The sequence below is a fragment of the Neofelis nebulosa genome, chromosome 16, assembly GCF_028018385.1.
Source record: "Neofelis nebulosa isolate mNeoNeb1 chromosome 16, mNeoNeb1.pri, whole genome shotgun sequence".
NCBI lineage: Eukaryota > Metazoa > Chordata > Mammalia > Carnivora > Felidae > Neofelis > Neofelis nebulosa.
In genome coordinates this window covers 36,801,496-36,824,523 of record NC_080797.1, presented here as the reverse complement: position 1 = coordinate 36,824,523, position 23,028 = coordinate 36,801,496, and the positions used below count along the sequence as shown (strand labels likewise).

Sequence of the window (23,028 nt, the reverse complement as noted above, 5' to 3'; positions counted from 1 at the left end):
AGTTTAGTGTGGCTGGAATCAGAATTTAAGGAAGAGGAAAGGGGAAAATGTTGGAGGTAAGAGGGGACCACCCTGTCACCTTTTATTAAACACTTTAATAGGTATCTTTAATTTTTTTATAATATTCTTCCTACTTTGTATTTCTTGTTCAATATTCATCCGTAGTACTGGGAAGTCAATAAATACTATCTAAAGTTAATAAATCAAGAACAAGTATAAGAATATCATTTTTAGGGGCGCCTGGGTGGCTCAGTCGGTTGGGCGTCCGACTTCGGCTCAGGTCACGATCTCATGGTCCGTGAGTTCGAGCCCCGCGTCGGGCTCTGGGCTGATGGCTCGGAGCCTGGAGCCTGCTTCCGATTCTGTGTCTCCCTCTCTCTCTGCCCCTTCCCCGTTCATGCTCTGTCTCTCTCTGTCTCAAAAATAAAATAAACGTTAAAAAAAGAAAAATTTAAAAGAATATCATTTTTAGTTGTAATAGTAACAAACAAAAACTAAAACAGTGGCTGTCTCAAGAAAGTGGGACTAGGTTTATAAGGTAAAAGAATTTGAGAAGAAATTTTTATTTAACTTTTTTGTATTCTTCTGCTTGTTCAAGTATGTTCATGTGTATATATTATGTTTTTAAAATAAAAATTTTTATTGTAGTTAAAAAAAAATACGTAAAGTGGAGTTAAAAAAAAACAAAAAACAAACTTAAAGTGCCCAGATCTTAAATGTATAGCTTAATAATGTCTACTACACAGGTAAACATCCACATAAACACTATCCCAATCAAGATATAAAATATTTCCAATGCCTCAGAAGATTCCTTCATGCCCCTTCCTATCCAGTACTGCTCCCACTATTTGGGCTTCTACCACCATCATCCAGTTTTCACTTCATTTACATGGAATTATACACTATGTACTTAAAAAAAAAAAAAAAAAAACTTTTTTCTTTTAATTTTTTTTTAATGTTTATTTATTTTTGAGACAGAGAGAGGCAGAGCATGAACAGGGGAGGGTCAGAGAGAGGGAGACACAGAATCTGAAACAGGCTCCAGGCTCTGAGCTGTCAGCACAGAGCCCGATGTGGGGCTCGAACTCAAGGACCATGAAATCAGGATCTGAGCCGAAGTTGGCCGCTTAACCGACTGAGCCACCCAGGTGCCCCAACTTTTTTTTTTATTGATGTATAATACAGTGAAATATACTGATCTTAAATGTTAGCTCAATGAATCTTTATATATTTCCAGCACCCCAGGAGATTCCCTCATGCCTCTTTCCAGTTAAGACTATTCCCACTAAGATAACCACTATTTTGAGTTCAACAACCATTGATTAAGCATTCCCTGCTCTTGAGCCTCATATAAATGGAATCATACAGTATTGTGGTGGCCATGGAGGATGCCACTCAGATTTTTCTTTAGGAGAACCTGCTTCAAGAAGCAGAGTTGACTAACAACCTCTAGCTGCTGCCCTATAGATCTACCTCCTGAGATCAAGTTCCCCTGGGCTGCTTCCAGCCAAAGGCTGAGCATGGTAGGGATACTAGAGCCTGGCCATTTCTGCCTGATGGGGGCTCCTCCAGTAGACAACCTTTGATGAAGTCAACTTGACTGAGACTCTCAAAACTGCCCTGCATTCTGAGACTCTTCCTACTCGATTCTTCCCTCCTTCTCTCCCTTCACAGGTTTTAAACCTGCACTGAAGACTTGTCATTCCTCTCCCTTTATTCTTCACAGGCTCTTCCCTTAAAAAGACTTTGGCATGTCTAATTCTAGTTTGGCACCTGTTTCTCAGAGGACCCAAATATAAATATGTTCTTTTGTGTCTGACTTCATTTGCTCAGCATTGTCTGTGAAAGTCATGCATACTGTTATGTATAGCAGTAATTTGTTCTCTCTTATTGCATAAATATGGCACAGTATACATATCCATCCTAAAGTTATTGGACATTTGAGTAGTTTTCAGCTTGGGGCTCTTATGCTAATGTTTTTGTAAATGTATGTCTTTTGGTGAAGACATGCACTCATTTCTCTTGGGTACGTGCCTAGAAAGTGGAGTCGCCAGCTCATAGGCTTGTGTTTAGTAGATATGTCAGTTTTCTAAAGTGGTTGACCAATCTACACTCCCAACAGCATCTACAAGAATTCTTGTTGCATATGATATTTTTACAAATTTAAAAGAAAAAACAACTCTAGTGCAAAAAATAGAAAACAAATTTGTTATATCATCCTAGTTTCATGTTTAAATTACCATATTTTGAGGTTTATTTATTTATTTTAAGAGAGGGAGCATGCCCATGAGTGGGGTAGGGGCAGAGAGAGAGGGAGAGAGAGAATCCCAAGCAGGCTCCACACTGTCAGTGCAGAGCCCGATGTAGGGCTCGAACCCACAAACCATGAGATCACAACCTGAACCAAAATCAAGAGTTGGACACTTAACTGAATAAGCCACCCATAAGCTCCTAAATTACCATTTTAAACACTGTTTCATAGGAAGACTGTTAACATACCCCAAAATGTTAACAGTGGTTATATTAGAGAAAGTAGGGGAGATCGCCTTCAACTTTGAGAAATATTTGAAATGCTTTACAAGCATATACTTCTTTTACTTTTTATTACCTTGTCTTAAAAATATTAAAGGGAAAAGCCTCAAGATGAGAGAAGAGCAGTCTCCTCCTACACTTCCAGCACATCTCAGGCCCACACCTCCCGGCTTAAACTCCTTTAGTAACCTGCTAGTTTCCAAAGATGTGTCAGAATCTCTTATCTGCTGCCTTGTTCTCTTTATCATTGTGGGTTTACATCTTTTCTAGTACTTTATTTAGTGAGATTTCAAGGAGAGAAAATTAATATGACCAATCTGCCACTCTTAGAAAAGTCCATGCATATAATGTAGGCTGATTTGGGGGCATTATCATGAAGGGAATGGGATCTATCAAAGAAAAGTCAGCTGTTTGTTATAAAGACATTGTTCTAGTGATTGGGGGTGCAGGGGGAGAGGATGGTCTGGGAGGGGAGCATCCAGATGGTTCAAGAGCTAACATAGTTAGGAAGACACTAAGATAGGCTTCTCACCCAGCTGCAGCAGGACGGAGACAGCAACACGGAGGGCACAGAGAAATCTTGCATCAGGGTCACAGCCCACATCGTGGGGCTGCTCACCCCAGTTCTGCTCCAGGACAGACTCCACCTAGAAGGAAACACACCAGACTATAAAAGCTAGGAACAAGGAAACATACCAGAAATGGCAAATATTTCATCACACTTCTTAATCCTGGGCCATGGCAGATGTAATAATCCATAATGGCACTTTTTCCTGCAGGGCCTGGAGAGCCTCATTCTTTCTCAACACAGTGACAGGCACTGCTAATCAGTGTTGGCACTGCCATCCTGAGACTAACAGTTTTCCACCCCCCTCTCTTACCCATAGGCTAGCAACAGAGCTTATTAAGCCTGAGTTGTCCTGGAAACCATGTGTTCCAGGGAATTGCCACAAACCAGCTGAATGGATGTGAACTGACAGAGAACTACGAAGTAGGAAGGACTGTACCCTGGGACTTCTGAGTCCCTTGAGAACACAGGCATTCACTTCTACTATGACCCTAGCCCTCAGTCCAGGGTGTCTTATCTGGTCTTTCAACAGGGACAGGATCCCCTTTTCCAGGGCCTCAGCCACAAGATGCTGCTCCTAAGATATCTCTGGGGGCAAAAAAGAGGGTCAAGAGGGTTGCTGGCAGAGAAGCACAGAGTGGGACAGGGCTTCAGTATTTCATCAGACCTGGGACAAACATCAGAAGGAGGTTCCACAGAGCCCCTGGTGATAGATGAGAGTTATTCCAAATGGGCTCTTGTGGTGAATCTTTCTTCCCTCTTAGCTTGCAGGAGGTCAGACTTGCCAGGCGGGTAAAGGAGGCATCCCCCAACCCCTGGCCTGGGGAAAATGACTAGTTCCTAAAGTGTGAAAGTCTATCCTTCATGAAATGTAAAAGGCAATGTATGTCACCTTCCTCCCAGGATTTGAACCCCCACAGACCCCTTTGCTCCACATTTCCTCCACACCAGCATACTTCCAAATCCCTCCTCACCAATCAAGGCATCCAGGACATTCAGAATAGATTCTGTATGTGTTTTTACCAAGATCCAAGCAGCATTAAAAAGCATTAAAAAGGCTACTTACAAGAGGATCTGCTGGACCCTCCAGGTCACCAGAGATCAGGGCCTCAGACACCGAGGCCAGGAGATGGGGGAGATGAGTGCCAGTCCCACTATAGTAGACTGTCTTCAGTACGGTAACTGCCCCTCCTGCTGGTTCCTCCCTCTCTCTGCTCCAATTCTTTCCTGGGTCCCTTACTCTTTGTTCTAGATTCTGTTGCTGCCCCTCCTTGTTGAGGTGCTTAGTGAGGCAGCTTAGCACAGTCAGTCAGATCCTAGAGGCCTCTCAGCATGTCCTGCACCTTCTCCTTCATGTTTCTGAAGTCCTCCAAACTCAAGGATTTCCCTGTAGAGGCAGCAGTTAAGAACCCGACCTACCCAGCCAACAAGCTCCATTATTACCAAGGCCTCTGTCGACCCCATTCTTCATGAGACCACTTCTCTATTGGTTCCCTTCTAATCTTTTCCAGTTAAAGTAAAGCACCCTTCTTCCCAGACACCCATCATCATTGCCTCCTGCCAACCTCACCTTCACCTTCCCAGCTCAACCCCAGTTGAGTACCAATCCCAAATTCTTTTCCACCTCCAATAAATCAAAACTTACTTAGTCCTTGCCATTCAAAGTGCAGTCTCTGGACCACGCTAGTAGTAGTGAGGATTTAGACAAAGTTAGAGCAGTGGTTCTCAACTTCGTGCATGAGAATTACCTGGGGAATGATTAAAAATCCTGATGCCCAGGCCACATCCCCAGATAACTTAAATCAGAATTTCTGGAGGTGGGACTCAGGCATCACTAGTTTTAAAGTTCCACCAGGTGATGTCTACATATAATCAATGAGAACCACTGTGTTTAAGGAGACAGATGCAACCTCCAGACTAAAGTTGAAGACTGCTTTGGGCACTGCCCTACCCTTCTCTCCCCAACTCCTCCACCATACACATATACTAGGCTCTCCCACCTGAGCTGAAGTCCTTGAAGCCAGGAGGCTCAAGGGTGAGTGTGCAGCTACACTGAACACAGCTAGCTCCAATCCTTACTTAAGCAAGATGAACCATCTTCCTCTGAAAAGAAGGGAAGAATAATTTCAGAAAGTCTTCAGATCACCTCCAGCCCTCTCTGGACTGGTGGGAGTTTTCATTCCTGGACTCTGAGCCCTCACTGCTCATGCCAGGGAGACTGTATCCTTATCATTTCATGTAAATGACAAAGCACTATATACGCAAACACCTTCCTACATCCTCAGATACAGACAACCATAGGATTACGCCTAGATAAGTGAAGAAGAAACGGAACCCCAGAGAGGGTACAACAGGTCCTCAGTCACTCAGCAAATGTGGGTCAGAGCAGAGACTGGAATCTACCTCCTGCCTCCTCTGTTATGGCAGTTTATTTGTTTGTTTAATTAATTAATTAATTATTTGAGAGAGAGAGCACGTGTGAGCAGGGGGAGAGGCGGAGAGAGGGAGAAAGAGAATCCCAAGCATGCCACACACTCAGCACAGAGCCCAACACAGAGCTCAGTCTCACAAACCATGAAATCATGACCTGAACCAAAATTAAGAGTCAGATGTTTAACCAACTGAGCCACCCAGATGGCCCTGTTATGGCACTTTATTGTTTTTTTAATGCTTATTTTTGAGAGAAAGAGACAGAGCGCAAGCAGGGGAGGGGCAGAGAGAGAGGGAGACACAGAATTCGAAGCAGGCTCCAGGCTCTGAACTCTCAGCACAGAACCCAGTGCAGGGCTCAAACCCATGGGCTGTGAGATTGTGACCTGAGCCAAAGTTGGACGCTTAGCCAACTGAGCCACCCAGGTGTAGCACTTTACATGACAGAGATTCACTCTTGAGCTAGCAAGACCTTGCCAGGGTTGAAAAACTCACTTCTACAACTTCTGGGAGTTTCTGGATTTTCTACCACATCTAGACCTCTTTCTATCCCTTCCCAAGTCTTCTTAGGCAGTACAACCTTTCTGGGACCCAGAGGAAGACTATGAAATTCCAGAGGAAGCAACGTTCAGAATCACAGGGATCTTCTAGTCATGCTAACATCAGGATAACCATGGCTCCAGAGGCTACAGAGCCAGTGAGTGGCAGAGCCACTAGACCCTGAGACCCTCCTACTCCTAGTTCCAGTGCTCCTTTCACAGCCAGTGCTACCATGTGAGAACTGGACATGCAATGCAATTGTGCCTCCCAGGTTTCAGTAAGGGCTGGGACCCCAGGATCCAGCACACCAACCTGCACAAAGCAGGCCAAAGTTGTCAGAGTCTGGAAACCCTAGGCCAATATGCAATCCAATCTGCTTCTCCAATAGGCAGGATTTTTTTCCTGCTCACACCATGGTCCCTACCCCTGGGTGCATCCTATTCCATTCTGAACCCTGATAACCCTATAATTCTGGGCCATTTGTTACCTTCTTTTAAAAAATACTATCCTGGGGCGCCTGGGTGGCGCAGTCGGTTAAGCGTCCGACTTCAGCCAGGTCACGATCTCGCGGTCCGTGAGTTCGAGCCCCGCGTCAGGCTCTGGGCCGATGGCTCGGAGCCTGGAGCCTGTTTCCGATTCTGTGTCTCCCTCTCTCTCTGCCCCTCCCCCGTTCATGCTCTGTCTCTCTCTGTCCCAAAAAAATAAATAAAAAACGTTGAAAAAAAAAAATTAAAAAAAAAATAAATAAATAAAAAATACTATCCTTGCCCTTTTTGGAATGATGAACAGAAGGCCTAAAAGCCATTCTCTTTCTGGAAAGGATTTTGTGTTACCCAAGAAACAAATAGCTAGTGCCAGAGAGAGTGAGAAAACCAGTTATCAGAAAGACAAGTTCTTTCTCTATAAGTTCCTCTTTCATATCTTTCCCCATTCTCATACCCTGCCCCTCACCAAAACAAAACAAAACAAAACAAAAAAAAAACAAGCTCAGAAAGAGATAGGACTTAACACCTCTAGCTAGGGAAGGATTAGCGTTATGATGGGGCAAAACCTGGGTGTCTGCACAAGGAGCTTCAGTCCTTCTTCCCAGCCCTGAACCCTCCACCCCTTCCTTGGAATTTCCCCCCACCTTCGAGCTCACCAGGGCCCCTCCAGGCTGACACAGAGTCTAGCTGAACCTACCTGCACTCAGTCTGCCCCCATCAGGCCTTGCTTACTCATTCTCTCCATGTTGGGAAAGATGAGCTGCTTTACTCAATAGCTCAGGACCTGCTTTAGGGGGTTGGTTACTGACCTTTGGTGCTAGGAAAAGGAGTTCACGTTGGTTAATCCCTAGGTGCTTTACATAGTTACCTTGCTTGATCTCCCAAACAATCCCCATTTTACAGATGAGAGAACTGAGGCTCAAAGAGGATCAGTAGATAAGCCAGTTTCACAGCTAAACCAGTAGCAGAGCTGAAATAAGAACCCACATCTGACCCCCAAACTCATGTTGCTTTCACTGTTGAGTCAATAAATGTTTATTGAGGACCTTTTTATTCCAAGCACTGTGGCTCCTGCCCTCCTGTATCTTGGAAAGGGAGGCAGACAGTGAATAAGCAAAAAATCCCCATGTAATTATGAACCACGAGAAATGCTAAGAAGCAAATAAAAACAGGGCATTACTAGAGAGTGACGGGAAGGACTTAGCAATGCCACAGGCACTTTCTTGGGGCAACATGAGAAGTCATAAGAAGGCCAGGAAGCAGTTGAGACTGCTCAGGGAGGTCTGGAAGGAGAGCCGAAGAGCCTGACATCTGGGCTGGTATCCGCCTGACTTACCATGGGTGGGCCAAGGCTGGTTCTCTCACAGACCCTGCCTCCCATCCAACTCCACAACATACACTGCCATTCAGTTTTCAGGGTTTCCTTCCTTGCTGTCTCCAGAGTCTCTGTCACCAGATAGAGGTCTGCTCTCATTTCTCCAGATTGATTGCAACAAAGTAGGTAGTTTTCTCTTCAACTCACTGGAGGGAATAGAGGGGAATAGAGCTCAGGCTCCCAGGAGCAGCTAGTTCTCCCTCTCCATCAGCTAGTTCCTATTTGAGATGAAGGGTCTCTGGGGCTAGAAAACCAAAGAACATGGCACCCCATCGTAGTCACTTTACCCACTGTGGGAGCAAGGAAGTGGGAAGTGGGAAGAGAACTCACTAGCATCTGTGGAAGGCTACAATGTGCCAGCACCATGAGATACTTCACATGGCATTTCATTTCACCCCTCACCACAAACTTATGGTGTAGGCAGAATTGCACCCATTTTCATGAGGAAACTAAGGCCTAGAGACAGGTTGTGAATGGTCCAAGGTCACACAGCTAATGAGTGTAGAGTTGAAATTCAAATCCTAGTCGGTAGGAGTCCAAAGCATGAGCCCTTCCCATGGCACTGAGACAGGCATCTTCCCAGATCATCACACCCAGTTCTCGGGAGTTGGGGTTCCAGTTCCTCATACTGGTCCCTGGGACCTGGCCACATTGTCCACAGCCTTGGGCTCCAGAAGGCATCTCTGATTCCATGAGGAAATGTATTTTGTGACTAAAAATAGCCTGATGGAACTTCTGGTATTTGCAAACAACCCTCAAGGAAGACCTACATCCTTGCCTCTGCTGACCTCCCTCTACCTATCTAATACCCTCCCCAACCCCACTCTATATGCACACACCACAGGGCCTCATACTAGAAACAACAGGCATTCTAGAAAAAATTGAGCTCCCTTTGAAAAACTCCAAAGACCCCTCCCCAGCAACACTATGGTAGGGAGGGGGTAGTTCAAAGGACCAGTAAAATTTCAGTGGAAGCCTTTCACTTTTTAACTAAAAAGGAAAAACAAAAGGCATTTCACTCAAGGAGGGCTAGGCCAGGAGAAAGTTTGAGTCCCCTCCACTAAGCTGCTCCACACTCTCCAACAATTTCAGCTAGGGGAGAAAACACCCACACCAACAATAAAATGCCCGCTGAGGGAGAAGGCTGGTGATGTCCCTGTAAGTCCCTTGGAAGCACCATGCCCTCAACCATCAGAAACTCTGTGGTAGTTGGTTAGTGCCCCCCTGATGGGGTGGAGTTGTGGCACTTTCTGTGCAGGAAATGTTCTACAGGGGTGCTGTGATTTCATTGTGCTTCACTTTGACTCTCTTAGTGAGTGCCTACTGTGTGCTGTGGATAAACACAGAGAGGTTAGTAAAAGCTGTTGCGGTCACAAGCTATTCCCAGTCCACTGAGGAACAGGGGCATGGCTTGCCACAAGGCAGAGCAAAACAGCACAAAACACAGATCTTGGCAACTCATAGGAGAGCAGAAAGTGGCCTCTTGAAACCAGCAGGTTTGGGTCCAAGCCAGAAGAATCAATCACCCTGGAGGGTAGCAGGGAAGCAAGTGAGCTGGGGGTGTTGGAGGGTTTCCTGGAGGCTGATGCATGAAGAATGAGAAGGCTTTCCGAAGGGGGAAGAGGAGGCCACGCTTGAGTAAGGAACGGGCTTGGGAAGTGCCGGGAATTGGGCGTGAGGGACTGCACTGGCCGGGGCACCTCCATCTCATATGCTCTTGGTGCTCAAAAGGGGCATCTCCCCCTCTCACTCCCCACTGCTGCCCATCTCCAGCCTCACCTGTTCTCAAGGGAATCCAGATACTGCTGGGTATCCAGGTCTCCAATGTCTTGATTCTCTGCTTGTGGGATCTGTGGAAGGTCGCTGCAATTATTATTTCTTTCGATAATTTCACTGTCAACATTCCTTTTGAGTCTACCACATCCAGAACTTGGAACTCAGCCTTTTGGCCTGGAAAGGGTAAAGGTCATACTGGGCTGACCCAAAAGATCTCTCTGCAGAAAATTCTCCCCGGAGCAGCCCCATCCTGGGCTCCCCCTCTACAATCCCCTTCCCTTCTGCAGAGATCCTCCAGCTGTGGCTCCCAGGAAATGCTGTGCTCATCAGGAGTCACCACAAGGGTCACATAATCCCAGGTTTGCACCTATTCTGCCACCTTCTTACCAAATGACCTTAGATAAGTCACTTGACCTCTTTGAATCTGTTTCTTTATTCATGGAAGGAGAATATTAATAGTACCTACTTCCTGTGCTTGGAGAAATTAAGTAAAAAATGCAGTTAGGCACTTAGCAAAATGCCTTGCACACATACTAAATGCTCAATAAATGTGAGCTAGTCCTATTTAACTATCTGAGAGGCTGAAATGAGCCAAGGAAAAGTAAAGCTAAAGAATTAGGAGCTCTTGCCAATTGAGAAATAAAAATTAAGCAGACTTCAGTCTCCAGTGTTTGTATGAACCACGCAGGTATAAAGTGAAGCAATCCTGGAACACCGCCTATCCGTGTGGACTCTGCCCAGACTGATCAGCCACTTTCATAAGGGCCTTGATTCCGAATCAGCTGCTGTGCTGGGGTTAGCAGAGCATGTGTGGAGATGCTGCCAGCTGACTGCCTTTCTCTCAGACCTCCCAAATGTGAACCTACAGACGAGGAGGAACTCATACAGCCAGGTTTAGGGGGTCAGGCAGGGCTGGATCTCCAGAGACAAACACATTTTGTAACTGACGGAAACGTGACAGAACCGGAAATGGTGCCTCAAATCAGTCCTGTATGGGTTACACTAACATTCTAGGATCCATTTGTTTCTTGAGCAATGTAAAAGTGTACATGTACTTTATCCAGGACAAAAGAAAAATCAAGCCTTAAGCACAAAAACAATGTAATATATGGGGGGGGGGGGGGGGGGGGAGGGGCGTGCTAACTTTACAGTAGAGAAACTTGACAAACACCACCTCAGCCAGGTGACCAAGGTCAACATTAACAGTGATAAGTCATGTTGATAGCACATACCCTTGATATGATGCAGTGAGAATAGTACTTTACCTCGATGGTCTTCCTCTCCAAAACCCATTACTTCAGTCTAACCATGAGGAAAAAAAGTCAAGCAAATGCCAATAGACAAGCATCCTATAATATGCCTGACCAGTACTCGTCAAAACTGTCAAGATCATCAAAAATAAGGAAAGTCTGAGAAACTGTCAGAGCCAAGAGAAGCCTCAGGAGATACAACAACTAAAGGTAATGTGGTATCCTGAATGAGATCTTGGAACAGAGAAAGGATATTAGGTAAGAACCAAGATAATCAGAATAAAGTATATGGACTTTAGTTAATGGAAAACAAAACAAAACAAAACAAAACAAAACAAAACAAAAACCTATGCCACCTTAACCACACCATCAGCACCATATAATTAAAAAATAATCTATTTGAGAAGGAAGCAGGCCAAGTTGCTAAAAATCAATTCAAATCACCCATCCACTTCATTCTTAAGGATTTTTTCAAAGTTTGGTTTCACCTCTGTCCCTGATTTGTTTATGCAAACAGACAGACTTTCCCTTAAAGGAAGTTAACTTGTCAATTTTTTTTCTGTACTTAACGCTTTTCCCCCTGTCCCTGGGGAGTAATATCATGGCAAAACACCCTAGTCCTAGTCTAAAGTTTTTTTCTGTTTTCAGTCAACTGGTCATCTGGCAAACTGGTTTTTGGAGACTAACTTTTAGTAAATTGGCTCTTAGCAATTTACTTTTCAGAGAATTGACTCAGTCTTTGAAAAATGATCATCTGAAATTTTCCTGAAGCCCCTTGCTCACTTAATGAAACCACTTGTGGAAAGGCCCAAGTAATCTGGACGCTGCTCTTGGTCACATAACGGCTATGCCTGGCACATAGCAGGTGCTCTAAAACTATACAGTGGTACTGTTTGCATTCTTTTCTTAATGAGATCCAGATGGGCTGTAGCAAAGATGTCTGAGCTGTAAAAGTCCTTACCCTGAGGTCTGAGACACTGAAATAAGTCTCCAGGTGAGGGTTCAGCAACATTTACCCTAGTGCTTCTGCAACCCAAAAGTCTGAGTTTGGAGGCAGGGGAATGGAATAGACTCCTCTAGAAATCCCTCAAGCCTTTAGGGAGTTCTGCTCACCCATCCAGTCTGATCTCCAAGGGACACGAGGGATAACAGCTGCCAGCAGAATGATGGGGCTGAACTTTGACTGAATGCTCCTTCTGCACAACCACTGTCATAAATGACCTAATTTATATCATTTGAGTCTTGTAACATTCTTGTCAAGTTGACAGCTGAGGAAACAGACTTAGAGAGAGAGAAGGCAACTTGTCCAGAGGCCGCCCAGCTGGTGAGTGGCAGAGCCAGGCTTAGAAACGAGGTGCCCTCAGCTCTTAGGCTTGTGTCCTTTCCTAACCACTAAGCAAACTGCCTCCGTTTATTTATCCATCTAAATGATAAACATACAAACACATCAAAAGACCTTAGCTAACTTAAAAGTGAATTATTTACAAAAAGAAAACATGGGAAAGGAAGACAATTTAGGAATAATTTTCAATAAAAATAAATTTTCACTTACCCTGTTCTTTCTCCCCATGCAGCTCTTCTGTGCATTTTTTTTTCAAGTTTTCATTTAAATTCCAGTTAACATCTTTTGTGCATTTCTTAAACTGAGGTGTGTGGACATATGCAAACAAATTCTAGTACCTACAAGTTCTTTGTTGACTGGCTGACGTGGTTGATGGCAATGGGGAGTTGACAGTGTGGTAGAGCAGGAGTGGGTGAAGTCTCCTGGCTGGCCATCTCTTACCCCCTCGTACTGACCTTGGAGCCCAGAATCCAGCTTATCAAACAGCACTTCACCCTCCTCTCTCTCCACTATGTCCTCTAGGGTGAGGTCTGTCCTGTGGTACTGGCATCTCCGGAAATTTCTCCTCCCACTCACCGGAGAGAAGCAGTGAAATCTGTCAGAGTCAAGGATGCTTCTGACAGCAATCATATCCCCTCCAGCTCCGTCTCTTGGACCACAACTCGTGATTTCCTCAAATAGGCTGGACATTGTGCCTGGACCAACTGGAGACAAAGAAGCCAGTTTCAGTTTGGGGAAGGGAGATATTGGTTCAGGTTTTTAAATCTCCCTTTGGCAGCCTGGGGTCAATGAAGATCCAAAGGTTCTAGAACAATCAGGACTTGGAATTATTTGACTTCCCTGTTTCTAGAATGTGAGGTGGTCACTATACACCAAGGAGGGTAACCATCACGAATGCTAGATTCTCCTCTGCCCTTCATAGAACCCTTCTGGAGGAAAGATGGAACAGTGTTTATCCCAAAAGGAAAGTAAGAGTGAGGTCTGTTTTCTCCCACAGCAGAGTTGCCCCTTTGCTCAGAAGGGCCTGAGGGGTAGGAAGGCAGGCCTACCATCTTCCAGCCAGACCCCCACAGTGTTGATGAACAGAGGACCCAGGAAAAGATAAGAGGCATGGCTGCCAGACCTCACATTACCAACCCCCATGATTACTTCTTCCCTTGGCTCTGACTCCTGGGCCTCCCTCCCTTGCTGTGTTCTGCAAGGTAGTGGGATGGGTACTCCTACCAACCATTTCCCAATGAGATAGTGATAACTCTGCCTCAGAAGAAAACGAAAGAGAAAGGATGGAATGCAAGAGTGGCTTGGGGGTAGGTGTCCTGGATAGCCTTCCACCCCCAGGTCCTGTCTCCTCAGTTACTGGTCACCATCTGAAAGGTCCCCTTACTCTTGGAAAAATAAAATGAATCCCAAAACTCTACCTGGGGCCTCTCCTCCACCCACTTTCCCCTTCACCCTCTCCTGGTCTACAGTTGGCCGCTGTACCCGCCCCCCCCCCAGCTCCCCTGCAGGACCCTCCACAGGCTCATTACCAAATCCAACCTGATACAGCCGGTCCTTCCCTTTTCCTACTGAGCAGCAGCTCTTTGTCCCCACCACACCAGACCCTTCCCGCACTCTTACCTCCAAATCCTTCTCCCTCTCCCCTTCCATCAATCACTCTGCAACTCCTTTCTTTTGAGATGTTTCCCTTTCTTCAGGCTCCTGTTTTCCTCCTGGGGCCAGGACTCCCCTCACAAGCCTTCTGGTCTCCACTTCCCTATCCTACATCTGGCTACCTTCCCCTAAGTCCCTTCTGGCTGGCCCAGGCATCTGCTCACCCATGCTCCCTTCTCCTTCCCTGCCCCCATCATGGTGGCCAGCTCTCAGCTCAGTCTCAGCCTGGGAATTCTTCTGGCTGCCTGGAAAGGCAGTGCCCAGGGCCCACAGGCCTATCTTGGGGGCCACTCACCTCAGCTGCTCACAAGGAATGGAGGTTGTGAGAATCCCCTCTGTAAGAGCTCTGCACAGGTCCTGGCCACTGTGTCTCAGGAAGCCCTAAGAAGGGAACTGAAAGAACTGGAAAGCTGGGTAGGGCTAGGTGCCCCATCTCTCAGGCCTTTAGATAAGCCACATTATGGCTGGGCTGGAGGCAGATAAGGCCAGAGGTAAGATAGGTAAGATAGGTAGGATAGGTAAGATAGGTAGGATAGGTAAGATAGATAAGATAGATAGATAGATAGATAGATAGATAGATAGATAGATAGATATAGATATAGATAGATAATCTTTACCTGGTATGTATTCTAGGTGAGTTTGGGGCCAGAGAATGGTGCAGGAGGCATACTGGACCATGCAATCCAAGTGCCAGCAGGCAACGGCTATGGTCGTGTCAGGGGTATGAAGAGAGCGATAGAGCTGGAAACAGCTACCATGCTGCCATGCTGTGGTGGGCAAGGCTGAAGACTGAGAGCTACAGCAGCCAACATCTGTGGGGAACAGGCTGGCCAGCAAGGAGGACTCAGCCTTCCTCCCCACACATGCTCCCACATAGCCCTCTCAGGGAGACGCCTCCACCTGTCCTCTCCACCCACCTCCTTCTCCAGAGAGAGGCCTCTGGCCCCCACCCCTCAGTCCTCAGAGATAAACCACCGGAGCGAGCCTGCCCGTCTCCTGGCCCCCTTATCCCTCAGTTCCAAAACAACATCAAAGAAATTATGGTGGTAGTTAACGACAGTAATGATACTAATGTGGCTATCACGTGTTCAGTATTTACTATACCAGGTGTTGTGCTAATCCTACAACAGCCCTAATGCCTATTATCCTTCTGCAACAGAGGAAGAAACTGAAGCTCAGAGAAGTAACTTGGCAAGGCCACAAGTCTAGTAAGTGGCAGAGCAGGATTTGAACGCTGGTTGTTGTTGATGTGCCCCAGCCCCTCACCCTGACTATACTCCTGCAGGTCCATGGAAGCTCCCAGGGCACCCCCACCCCCAGGACTGGGCCCAGGGAGGTGTACTGCTCCTCCCAGCACTGTGTGGGCCTCACTCAGCAGACGTGGGCAAAGACCCTGCACTCTTCCCAACACCCACTCCAAACACACTGTGACGCTGGCCCAGAGCCAGAGAGAAGCCCAGCCTGCCTGAGGCAGCTCCTCCCATCTACCTGGGACTTTGCACCTGTCCTAGGAATAGCACGTAACACTGCCACAGCTCACACTGAGCGGTCCGGAACCTCAAAGATCAGAGTTCCTCCACTAAAGGACTCCTCCCCTTTCCTGGCCCCAGGAACCTAAATAAGCCCTGGGGGGCTACCTCTTCCTCTCCCACTCATGCTCACGGCAGAAGGGAGGAAGCATGAAGATTCCTCCAAAGACAGAGAGGCCAGGAGGAAATGCAGCCCTCCCAGGGAAAGAGCACTAGGGGGAGAGAAGTGAGAGCTGGGAAAGGCATTCTGAGGAAAGGGCTGGGCACCCCTCGGGACTCCGCCTTCATTTATGAAGTCATTGCCCAACTGACCCCCTTCCAGGCCACGCACAAGCCATCACTCAGCCAGCCCACGGAGACCAGAGGTAGAAGTTCTGACAGATGAACCGCCAGGCCAGGTCACAGAGCAGGATTCTGCTGCTGCCTCTGCCAGTTCCCATCAGCCCCTCAGGCTCTCTCCTGCTCTCTCCCCTGGGAGCAGCAGGAAGACCAGCAGCCCCAGAGCCCCTCACACTGCCCTCAGCAGGAACTGCTGCCCAAACCCCTGCCCCCTCCCCCAGGGCCCTCCAGGAAGCAGAGGCCAGACTCAGGGGAAACAGGAACACATTGTCCTTTATTTGCGTTTCTCAGAATACTGTACAAAGGGAGTAAAAATCCTATTCACACGTTGCTTAGAAAGATTTCGAGGTGAAAGTTCCCTATGATACATGGGGTGGGGGGTAGGGGGGCCAGGAGGCAGGAAACAGGACCAATGTCCTCCCCTCCTCCCTCAGGGCCCTGGAAGGGGGCACAGGCACCCACACCTTTTCAAAAGTAACCCAGACCCTGGTCAGATTGGGGAGGGGAAAAAGGCGGCTCCTCTCCAGCCCACACTCAGGCTCCTGCCCATCTCCCGCCCTCAGGCTGAGGAGACAGTGCCCGAAGGTCACTCCTGGCTCCTTCTACTACCCTGCTCGAGCAGGGACCATTCTGTGGCCCACCCACCCCATTGGCCCACCCACCCCATTTGGGGGTGGCCCCATAGCCCCACATGTACACACAAGAGGCCCCGTCCAGCTCCAGTATGCATGAGGAGGCTACGAGGTGAAAGTTGCAGAAGGGCCCCACCATTCATCATTTGTCCCGGTTTCCCCACACCCCTCACACCCCTGCACAGGGCAGTGTCAAAGCGGACATGTGCTAACGTGCTAACGATGACTCATGGGCCTCTTCCACCCCTCTCCACTCCTCACACTAACCCCGGAGCTGTAACCCCCACCTCCGACCCCACAGCCTCCCTTCCGATTATCACCACCATGCCTGGGGAAATTAACTCTCCGAGCCTGACCACTTCCCAAAGGAGGAGGCTGAGTCTGGCTTCTATCCCCACACTCCTCCCTTATACCAATCTCTGTGGCTACACGGCCCCTTCCTCCAAGTCTCAATTCACTGTCCCCATCCCCGCCCCCCAAACCATCCTCCCCACCTCCACCAGGCCCAAGATGAGAGTGGCCATGGCCCCCTCGCCTCTGAGACCAGGCCATCCACACCCAGCCCCACCATCCCTCTCCTTACCCTCCCCGCTCCCATCCAGTGCCCCGGGTGGGCTGTAGGGGAGCTGCCAAAAGCATGAGACTTGCAATAGGCAGTTCTCTACCCAGAGGGATGAGGCATCGTCGTGCACTTGCTTTTACACATACGAGCACACACTGAGTGTCATCCTAAAAACTTAAGAATAAAAGTGAACCAATCTAGAAGCTGTACCGTCCCCCCTGCTCCTCTTGCAGGGGTTAAAGTGCTTTAGCAGTCTGAGGATGAGCAAGTGAGCAGGGGGTTTCTCCTGTCCCAGCCTCACAGGTTGGGAGCCCAGCCCATCCCATGACTGCCCCCACGGAGTCTCTATCCAAAAGGCAAAAGAAAAAGATCAAAAAAAATCAGAAAGGGTCAGAGACCTGGGGGGCCCACCTGAACCCCACTACAAGCTACGTCAAGTCGGCTACCAGGGAAATTGGAAGGGGAAACTAGGGCCCAGAGGCTCGACCCCCATCTCTAACAGGATCCAGAGGCTCCTTCTGTCTTCAGCTTCACAGCGTAGGCCTCTACCCCTCCCCTACCATCCCAGGCAGGGGAAGGGGCGGCACCCTCAGTACTTATTGATTCCAAAAATCCGGACTCCATGGAGCTGGGGCAGCTTGGGGATGAGCACACTCATCAAGGACACAGTGTTGAGGATGAAATGGATCTGGTCGTACTTGGTGTAGAAGCTGGTGAGGAAGTACCTGGGTGGGAAGGTTGGGAAGAAGCATAAGACTCTGTTTGGAGGACCCTTCCTCCCTCACTCCTGGGTGGGGAGTGGCAGATCCCCAACAGGTGTGGAGTTATGGGAAAGACCCCCAGAACAGAAGTAGGGTGGCAAGATCTCCCCAGCTAGAGGTCCCTCCCGACCCAGTCCCCTTGCTTTATCCCAGGTCTGTGGGCTTACGTCACTGGCAGGAAGGAAGGCCCATTTGGTGAAACGCAGGGCCAGAGAGGCACAAGGCCTAAGCCCAGCAGAAGAGCCGGGGATGCTCCAACTTCCCTGCCTCTGCTCATGCCCATGCCAAAAGCCAGAGCTGGGGACGGGTTTAAGCCTGGCAGGGCCCAGGGTTCCCCAGGCCTTGGCCTGCCTGCTGGCGTCCTCCTCCACCCAAGGCACTCACAGCACGATGGGCGTGATGGTTAAGAATTTCCGAGACGCTGTGAACTGGACCCCATAGTCCATCTGCTCCCAGTGGGTTAGCAACCTCGCCTTGCCCTGGTCCGGAGTCTCGAAGGGTGTCCCCTTCACCGTGTGCAGGAAGATGTACATGCCCTGGAGGAAGGGGACTTCATTAGAGGACACAAAAGGCAAAAGGCCCTCCAGCTCAGCTCCACCACCCCAAAGAACTGTGTTCTGAGTTCTGTGGAGCCTCCCTCTGAGGGGCAGAGGGATGTGGGCTGGAGGTCAGGATGGGGCAGCTGGGAGCCTGGCAGGAGAAGAAGGGAGCCCACCGGGTGAGAGGACAGCCTGGCATGAGGATAAGGCATGGAGAGAACTCAGCTGCAGAAGTGCCCGTCTGGCCCAGTGGTAGCTCCCCTGTGCCAGCTGGGCGGGGATGAGATGACGGCCCCTGCTGGCCTACCAAAGAGTACAAGCTAGCAGGCAGGAGCTGAGGGAGCAGAGGGACCAGACTGGAAGATGGCTGGGGATCCAGACTTGGGAGAGGGGCATTTCTGTGCCAGGTTGGGCGCCTGGGTCCTGGGGACTCTCTGGAGGCCTTAGTTCAGTTCCCAGCGGGCCTCCCTCCAGGTCCACATCCTGAAGGTGTGGACAAATCTGCAAATTTTAGTCCTCTTATCAGAGTGCACGTGGCTGGCACCCAGAAGTGGGGACAAAGCAGAGATGAGAGCTGGGTCCGGGCTTGGGTGACAAATGTTGTCAGCGCGTCACCTTGACATCTGGCCCATGTTTGGGGGGCTCCTTCTACTCCTCCGCCCCACCAAAGAGCAGCCCACATGGTCGGGACGGGCAGCAGGCAGGCCCTCACCATATTATGGATGAGGTTGGTGAGGGTCCAGACAACAGGGACGCTCACAAAGGGGATGCTGAGCAGCACGACATGGAGAAGCCCGATGGCCAGCACGTAGGACAGCCAGATGCCGCGGCTGTTCATCACCCGCGTGTTGGGGTTCACCTCACTGTGTGCCGTGCCCACATTCATCCTGCTGCCCCTCTCCTGCCGCTGCTCTGCAAACAAGCAGCACAGGTGAGACAGGTCACACCACTTTCCCTGCCCCCTCGCCCCATCCAAATCCCACAGGGAGGGAGGCACTGCTTTCCCCAAGAACTCCACACAGTTCTGCTGCTTTGATTCTCAAGCAAAGAGGACAAAGAAAGTCCGCGTGGACTTAGCTCCATTGGTTTCCCACTGCCGGGCTGGGATAAACACCAGGCTGCCCTACACATTGTCCAATCGGGACAGAGCCCCTCAAGGCACCAGGACTGCCTCGGTGGATAGGTCATCAAGAGCCATCCAGCCCAAAGAAACCATTGCCTGTTCCCCAATCTCATCCTCCAGAGCATTCTGATGAGGACCCTCTTCCCACCAAGCTCAGGGGAGGGGAGAAGAGGACTGTCCCCTCAGAATCACTCAATATAACCCCTGCTGGACCGTCTTGCTGAGGGCCTGATAAGGGGCATCTCCTACCCGTGTTCCCACCACCATTAAAATTAACAAAAGGCGGTGGGGTGAGAACAGGCAGCAGTGAATGAAATATTTGGGGGTCACTGCTTCTACCCATCTCCCCTAATTATCCAATCCTGGGTCTCTCCCAACCCTGATCCAGGAAGACAGGTAAGTTGCGGGGGTGGGAGGAAGGAAAGAGAAAACAACAGACTAGGGACAACCTCTGCCCAGACTTGGAGGCCTCCTTCTTGGTGACACAAAACAACCCATGAAAGATGTTTTGTCCATTTGGCAGCCACTCAAGCTAACCCTTGTGATGCCGCCCACTCTGCTGCCAAACCACCAGGGCCCTTTTCCCCAACACAGGAGAGGTGAAGATAGAGAATGTGGCCAACATCTACAGTTCCAACGGGCAGCTGAAACCCACATCAACACACCCTGCCCAAGGACACAAAACTACACCTGGGGCCTCTCTCCTGCCCCTTTCCTCCCCGCCCCACCCATCCTCACCTCAGCCTCTTTTCCAAGCCCCTGTTTCCAGGTGTAAGTTACCACCATGCTCCCCCTTGCCCAGTTCCAATGGCACAGCCCTGCAGCAGGAGGAACCAGGAGGGCTGCCCTTGATGCCCAAGAAACAATGCAAGCCAGCTGCATTCCTGGATGCACATAAAGAGGGGAATGAGCAGCCCCCTTGTCTAGAGCTCAGCTGTTCCAAATCCTTAAGGGCCCTGTAACCAGCAAGAGGTGGGAACAGGCTGTGCCTTTCTACTGGCTCACCTCCCTAGGTGAGGGGAGGTCCTGCCTGGTAAAGACCCTAAGGTCATCACCATGGTAACAACCCCATCTTCCCTGGGGATGCAGAAAGGGCTCCCAGATGGAGGTATCCTGGAAGTGCCCAGAAGGCCGCCTCCTTCACCCTGCTGCAACAAATCCCCTCAGAGTCGGTTGCTATCTATCTCTGGCAAGGATCACAGCCAAGCCGTGTGGGAGCCAAGATTCTCAAGGATCAGTTCCTTACTTCCAGAATAATGAGAACAAGTTTCCTCTTCTCAGAGAGCCCCAAGCTAAGAGACCTCAAGGGAAATGTGACCCACAACACTCTCTCCCAACATGCAAACATGCGTGAGATGTCCCAGGGTGCATCCTGGAAGTAATGCTCCTGAGGCCCATCAGCTCAGCCCATTAGGCTGGATAATTGGGCCTAACAGAAACCCAAGGAACTAGAAAACCAAGACTAAATCAGTTGTTTACGTTCCCAGGGACTTGGAGCTTCAGTTACCCTAACATGGCTCTTGGGACACCTACTACACCTACTACTACGCAAAAGCCTGGGACGGTGGGGAGCTGGCTAGGAAGTGAGGCCTCTGAAGGACTTACTAGTAAGGAGAGAGGCAGAGTCCCCCAAGTCAGACCAGAAACTGCTTGCCCTTCCCCCTTCTCCCTAACCTAGGCCTATAAAGGTGTGGTAGTACAGAGACCTGTAGCTTTCCCCCCGTATTTTATCCAGCAATACCACAGGCCTTGCTGAATTCCAGATCATCCTACACTCCTTTCTGGCTGAACTAGGGCATCCAATGAAGCCTGATGAGTCCAGGAGGGGCCGAGACCTAGGACCTAAACTGATACCCTTGGAAGTGTCTTCCTGAAGACTGAACACTAGCTCCCCTGACAGCAGAAATCCCAGAAGACCCTCAAAAAGACAGGAGAAATCAAGAAACTAAGAAAAAGGTTGGCAGCCAGGAAACACTCTTAAGAGGTTTGTGTGACTAAGGGTACATATCACTTCCATGAGTAAAAAAACAAAAACAAAAAACAAAAAACAATTGCCCCTCACCCAGAAGGGGAAAAATAGGGAGAAGAACCCAGTAAAGTAAGTCTACAGCAGCTGAGGCTGAAAAGTTCTGGCCGCGGTAGCTGGCAGGTGGCTGCCGTGGCAGTGCCTGATGTGGTTTCATAACCCGTCTCAAACCAAAGCCTGCAGCAACTCTGTTCTGTTAACTACTCTCTTGCTGGTAGCTGTTTTCTACTCCTTCCCTCCCTTCCCCCCTTGGTTCCACACACAAATATCCCTGTCCCAGTCTGGCACCTAAGCCCAGGCCACAGTGCGCCCCAGCACAGCTGCCAGGTGCTCGCTTCCCACTCTTTCCCCCAAGTAAGGGCAGCCCCTTAAGCAGCAAATCTTTTGCCTTCTAGATGAAGAGCACAAAACATCCAAGCCCACAACCCGGACCCCAACAATGGGGTCCCTGGCATCACTCCACAATGCCATTTTCATTCTCCCCACCGCCCAACCCGCGGGGCCACAGTCGCTCACCTCAGCTCTGGCCCAGCCTCCCGGACTGGGGAGGACGGTGGAAATGGAAAGACTGCAAGTACCGGGGCGAACCCCCACTAGCAGGGGAAGAGGGTGAAAAAGAGGAGGTGGAGTCTTCGCTATTGTTGGGATTATCCGAGCGGGACTCAAGCCGAAGAGGGGCCTCCCGCTCCGCTCCCCAGCCTAGGACCTCGCACTTCAAGCCCAGCCCGGTCCGGAGCCCCACCCCCACCTCCACGCGTTCACCCAGCCCTGGAGGCGGCCAATTTATCCCCGAAGCCCAGCCTCTCCCCGCCCCCCTCCTCCAGCCGAAGCACTCCCCCACGACGGCCCAGACCCGGTCTCCTGCCCCCACTTTCCCCTGTGGGCATCCCTTCGATTAATGCACCCCCTCGGCTGATGCACCCCCTCCACCTCCGCTCACCCTGCCCGGGTCCCCTTCAGCCCCGGGCGCCTCCCCAGCAGCCCCCACTTTCTTTCCCACCCTGCCTCTAGCCCCAAGAGGAGGCTTCTGGTTCGGCCACCGCGAAGCCACTCGTCGGGACTCACCGCACAGGGCCGGCGGTCGAGGGCCCAGGAGGGGTGCCCGGGGGCGGGGGCCGCTGCTGCTCCAGCAGCTGTAACAACCCGCGGCGGCAGACACCCCGCTGGCAGCTCGGGCCGAATCAGCGCCCCGCGCCGGCCCCCGCGACGTCACCGCCCAGCGCCGTCCCACCCAGTGCTTCCTGGGAGTTGTAGTTTCTCAGCCTGCCTGCGTGCGGGGTGGGGGACCGGTGCCTCCTGGGAGTTGTAGTTTTCTGCCTCTGCTGCATTCTTGGCCTCGCTGGGGCTGCTGGGCCAGACGTTTCAGTAGCCCAGGAAACTAACATCAGATGGTGGTATTGCTTTGGGGTGTAACAATTACCGCTTTTGCGTCAGCGCGCTCCAAGTGCGGTTTACTCTTGCTTGGTTTTGAGATCAGGAAATTCAGAGTTTTAAGTTGCCATAGGTCCCTGCTGGGTCCCAGCATAGACCAGAGCCCAGAGATTCTGACCCGACGTCAGTGTTTTT

General features: G+C 49.8%; 2 protein-coding genes across 3 annotated transcripts; both read right to left on the bottom strand.

Annotated features, from left to right (window-relative positions):
• Positions 1 to 2,856: 2,856 nt before the first annotated feature.
• GSDMB (gasdermin B) lies at positions 2,857 to 15,977 on the bottom strand. Its single transcript, XM_058702840.1, is given in 11 exon segments — positions 2,857 to 3,179; positions 3,363 to 3,688; positions 4,075 to 4,156; positions 4,158 to 4,404; positions 4,406 to 4,487; positions 7,831 to 8,035; positions 8,037 to 8,076; positions 9,710 to 9,740; positions 9,743 to 9,880; positions 12,754 to 13,002; positions 14,247 to 15,977. Coding segments are annotated over 10 exon segments (1,530 nt in total). The 5' UTR covers positions 12,989 to 13,002; positions 14,247 to 15,977; the 3' UTR covers positions 2,857 to 3,035.
• Positions 15,978 to 16,074: 97 nt separating this feature from the next.
• ORMDL3 (ORMDL sphingolipid biosynthesis regulator 3) lies at positions 16,075 to 22,674 on the bottom strand. Of its 2 annotated transcripts, none has more exons than XM_058703208.1 (4): positions 22,528 to 22,674; positions 19,026 to 19,225; positions 18,159 to 18,310; positions 16,075 to 17,738 (listed from the first exon to the last, which is right to left on the bottom strand). In XM_058703208.1, exons 2-4 carry the CDS (start codon positions 19,197 to 19,199, stop codon positions 17,603 to 17,605), a joined length of 462 nt encoding a protein of 153 aa, XP_058559191.1. In that variant the 5' UTR covers positions 19,200 to 19,225; positions 22,528 to 22,674; the 3' UTR covers positions 16,075 to 17,602. The 2 variants fall into 2 exon arrangements, with proteins under 2 accessions (XP_058559191.1, XP_058559192.1); XM_058703209.1 differs by having other exon boundaries at positions 19,026 to 19,220; positions 22,528 to 22,645.
• Positions 22,675 to 23,028: the final 354 nt, after the last annotated feature.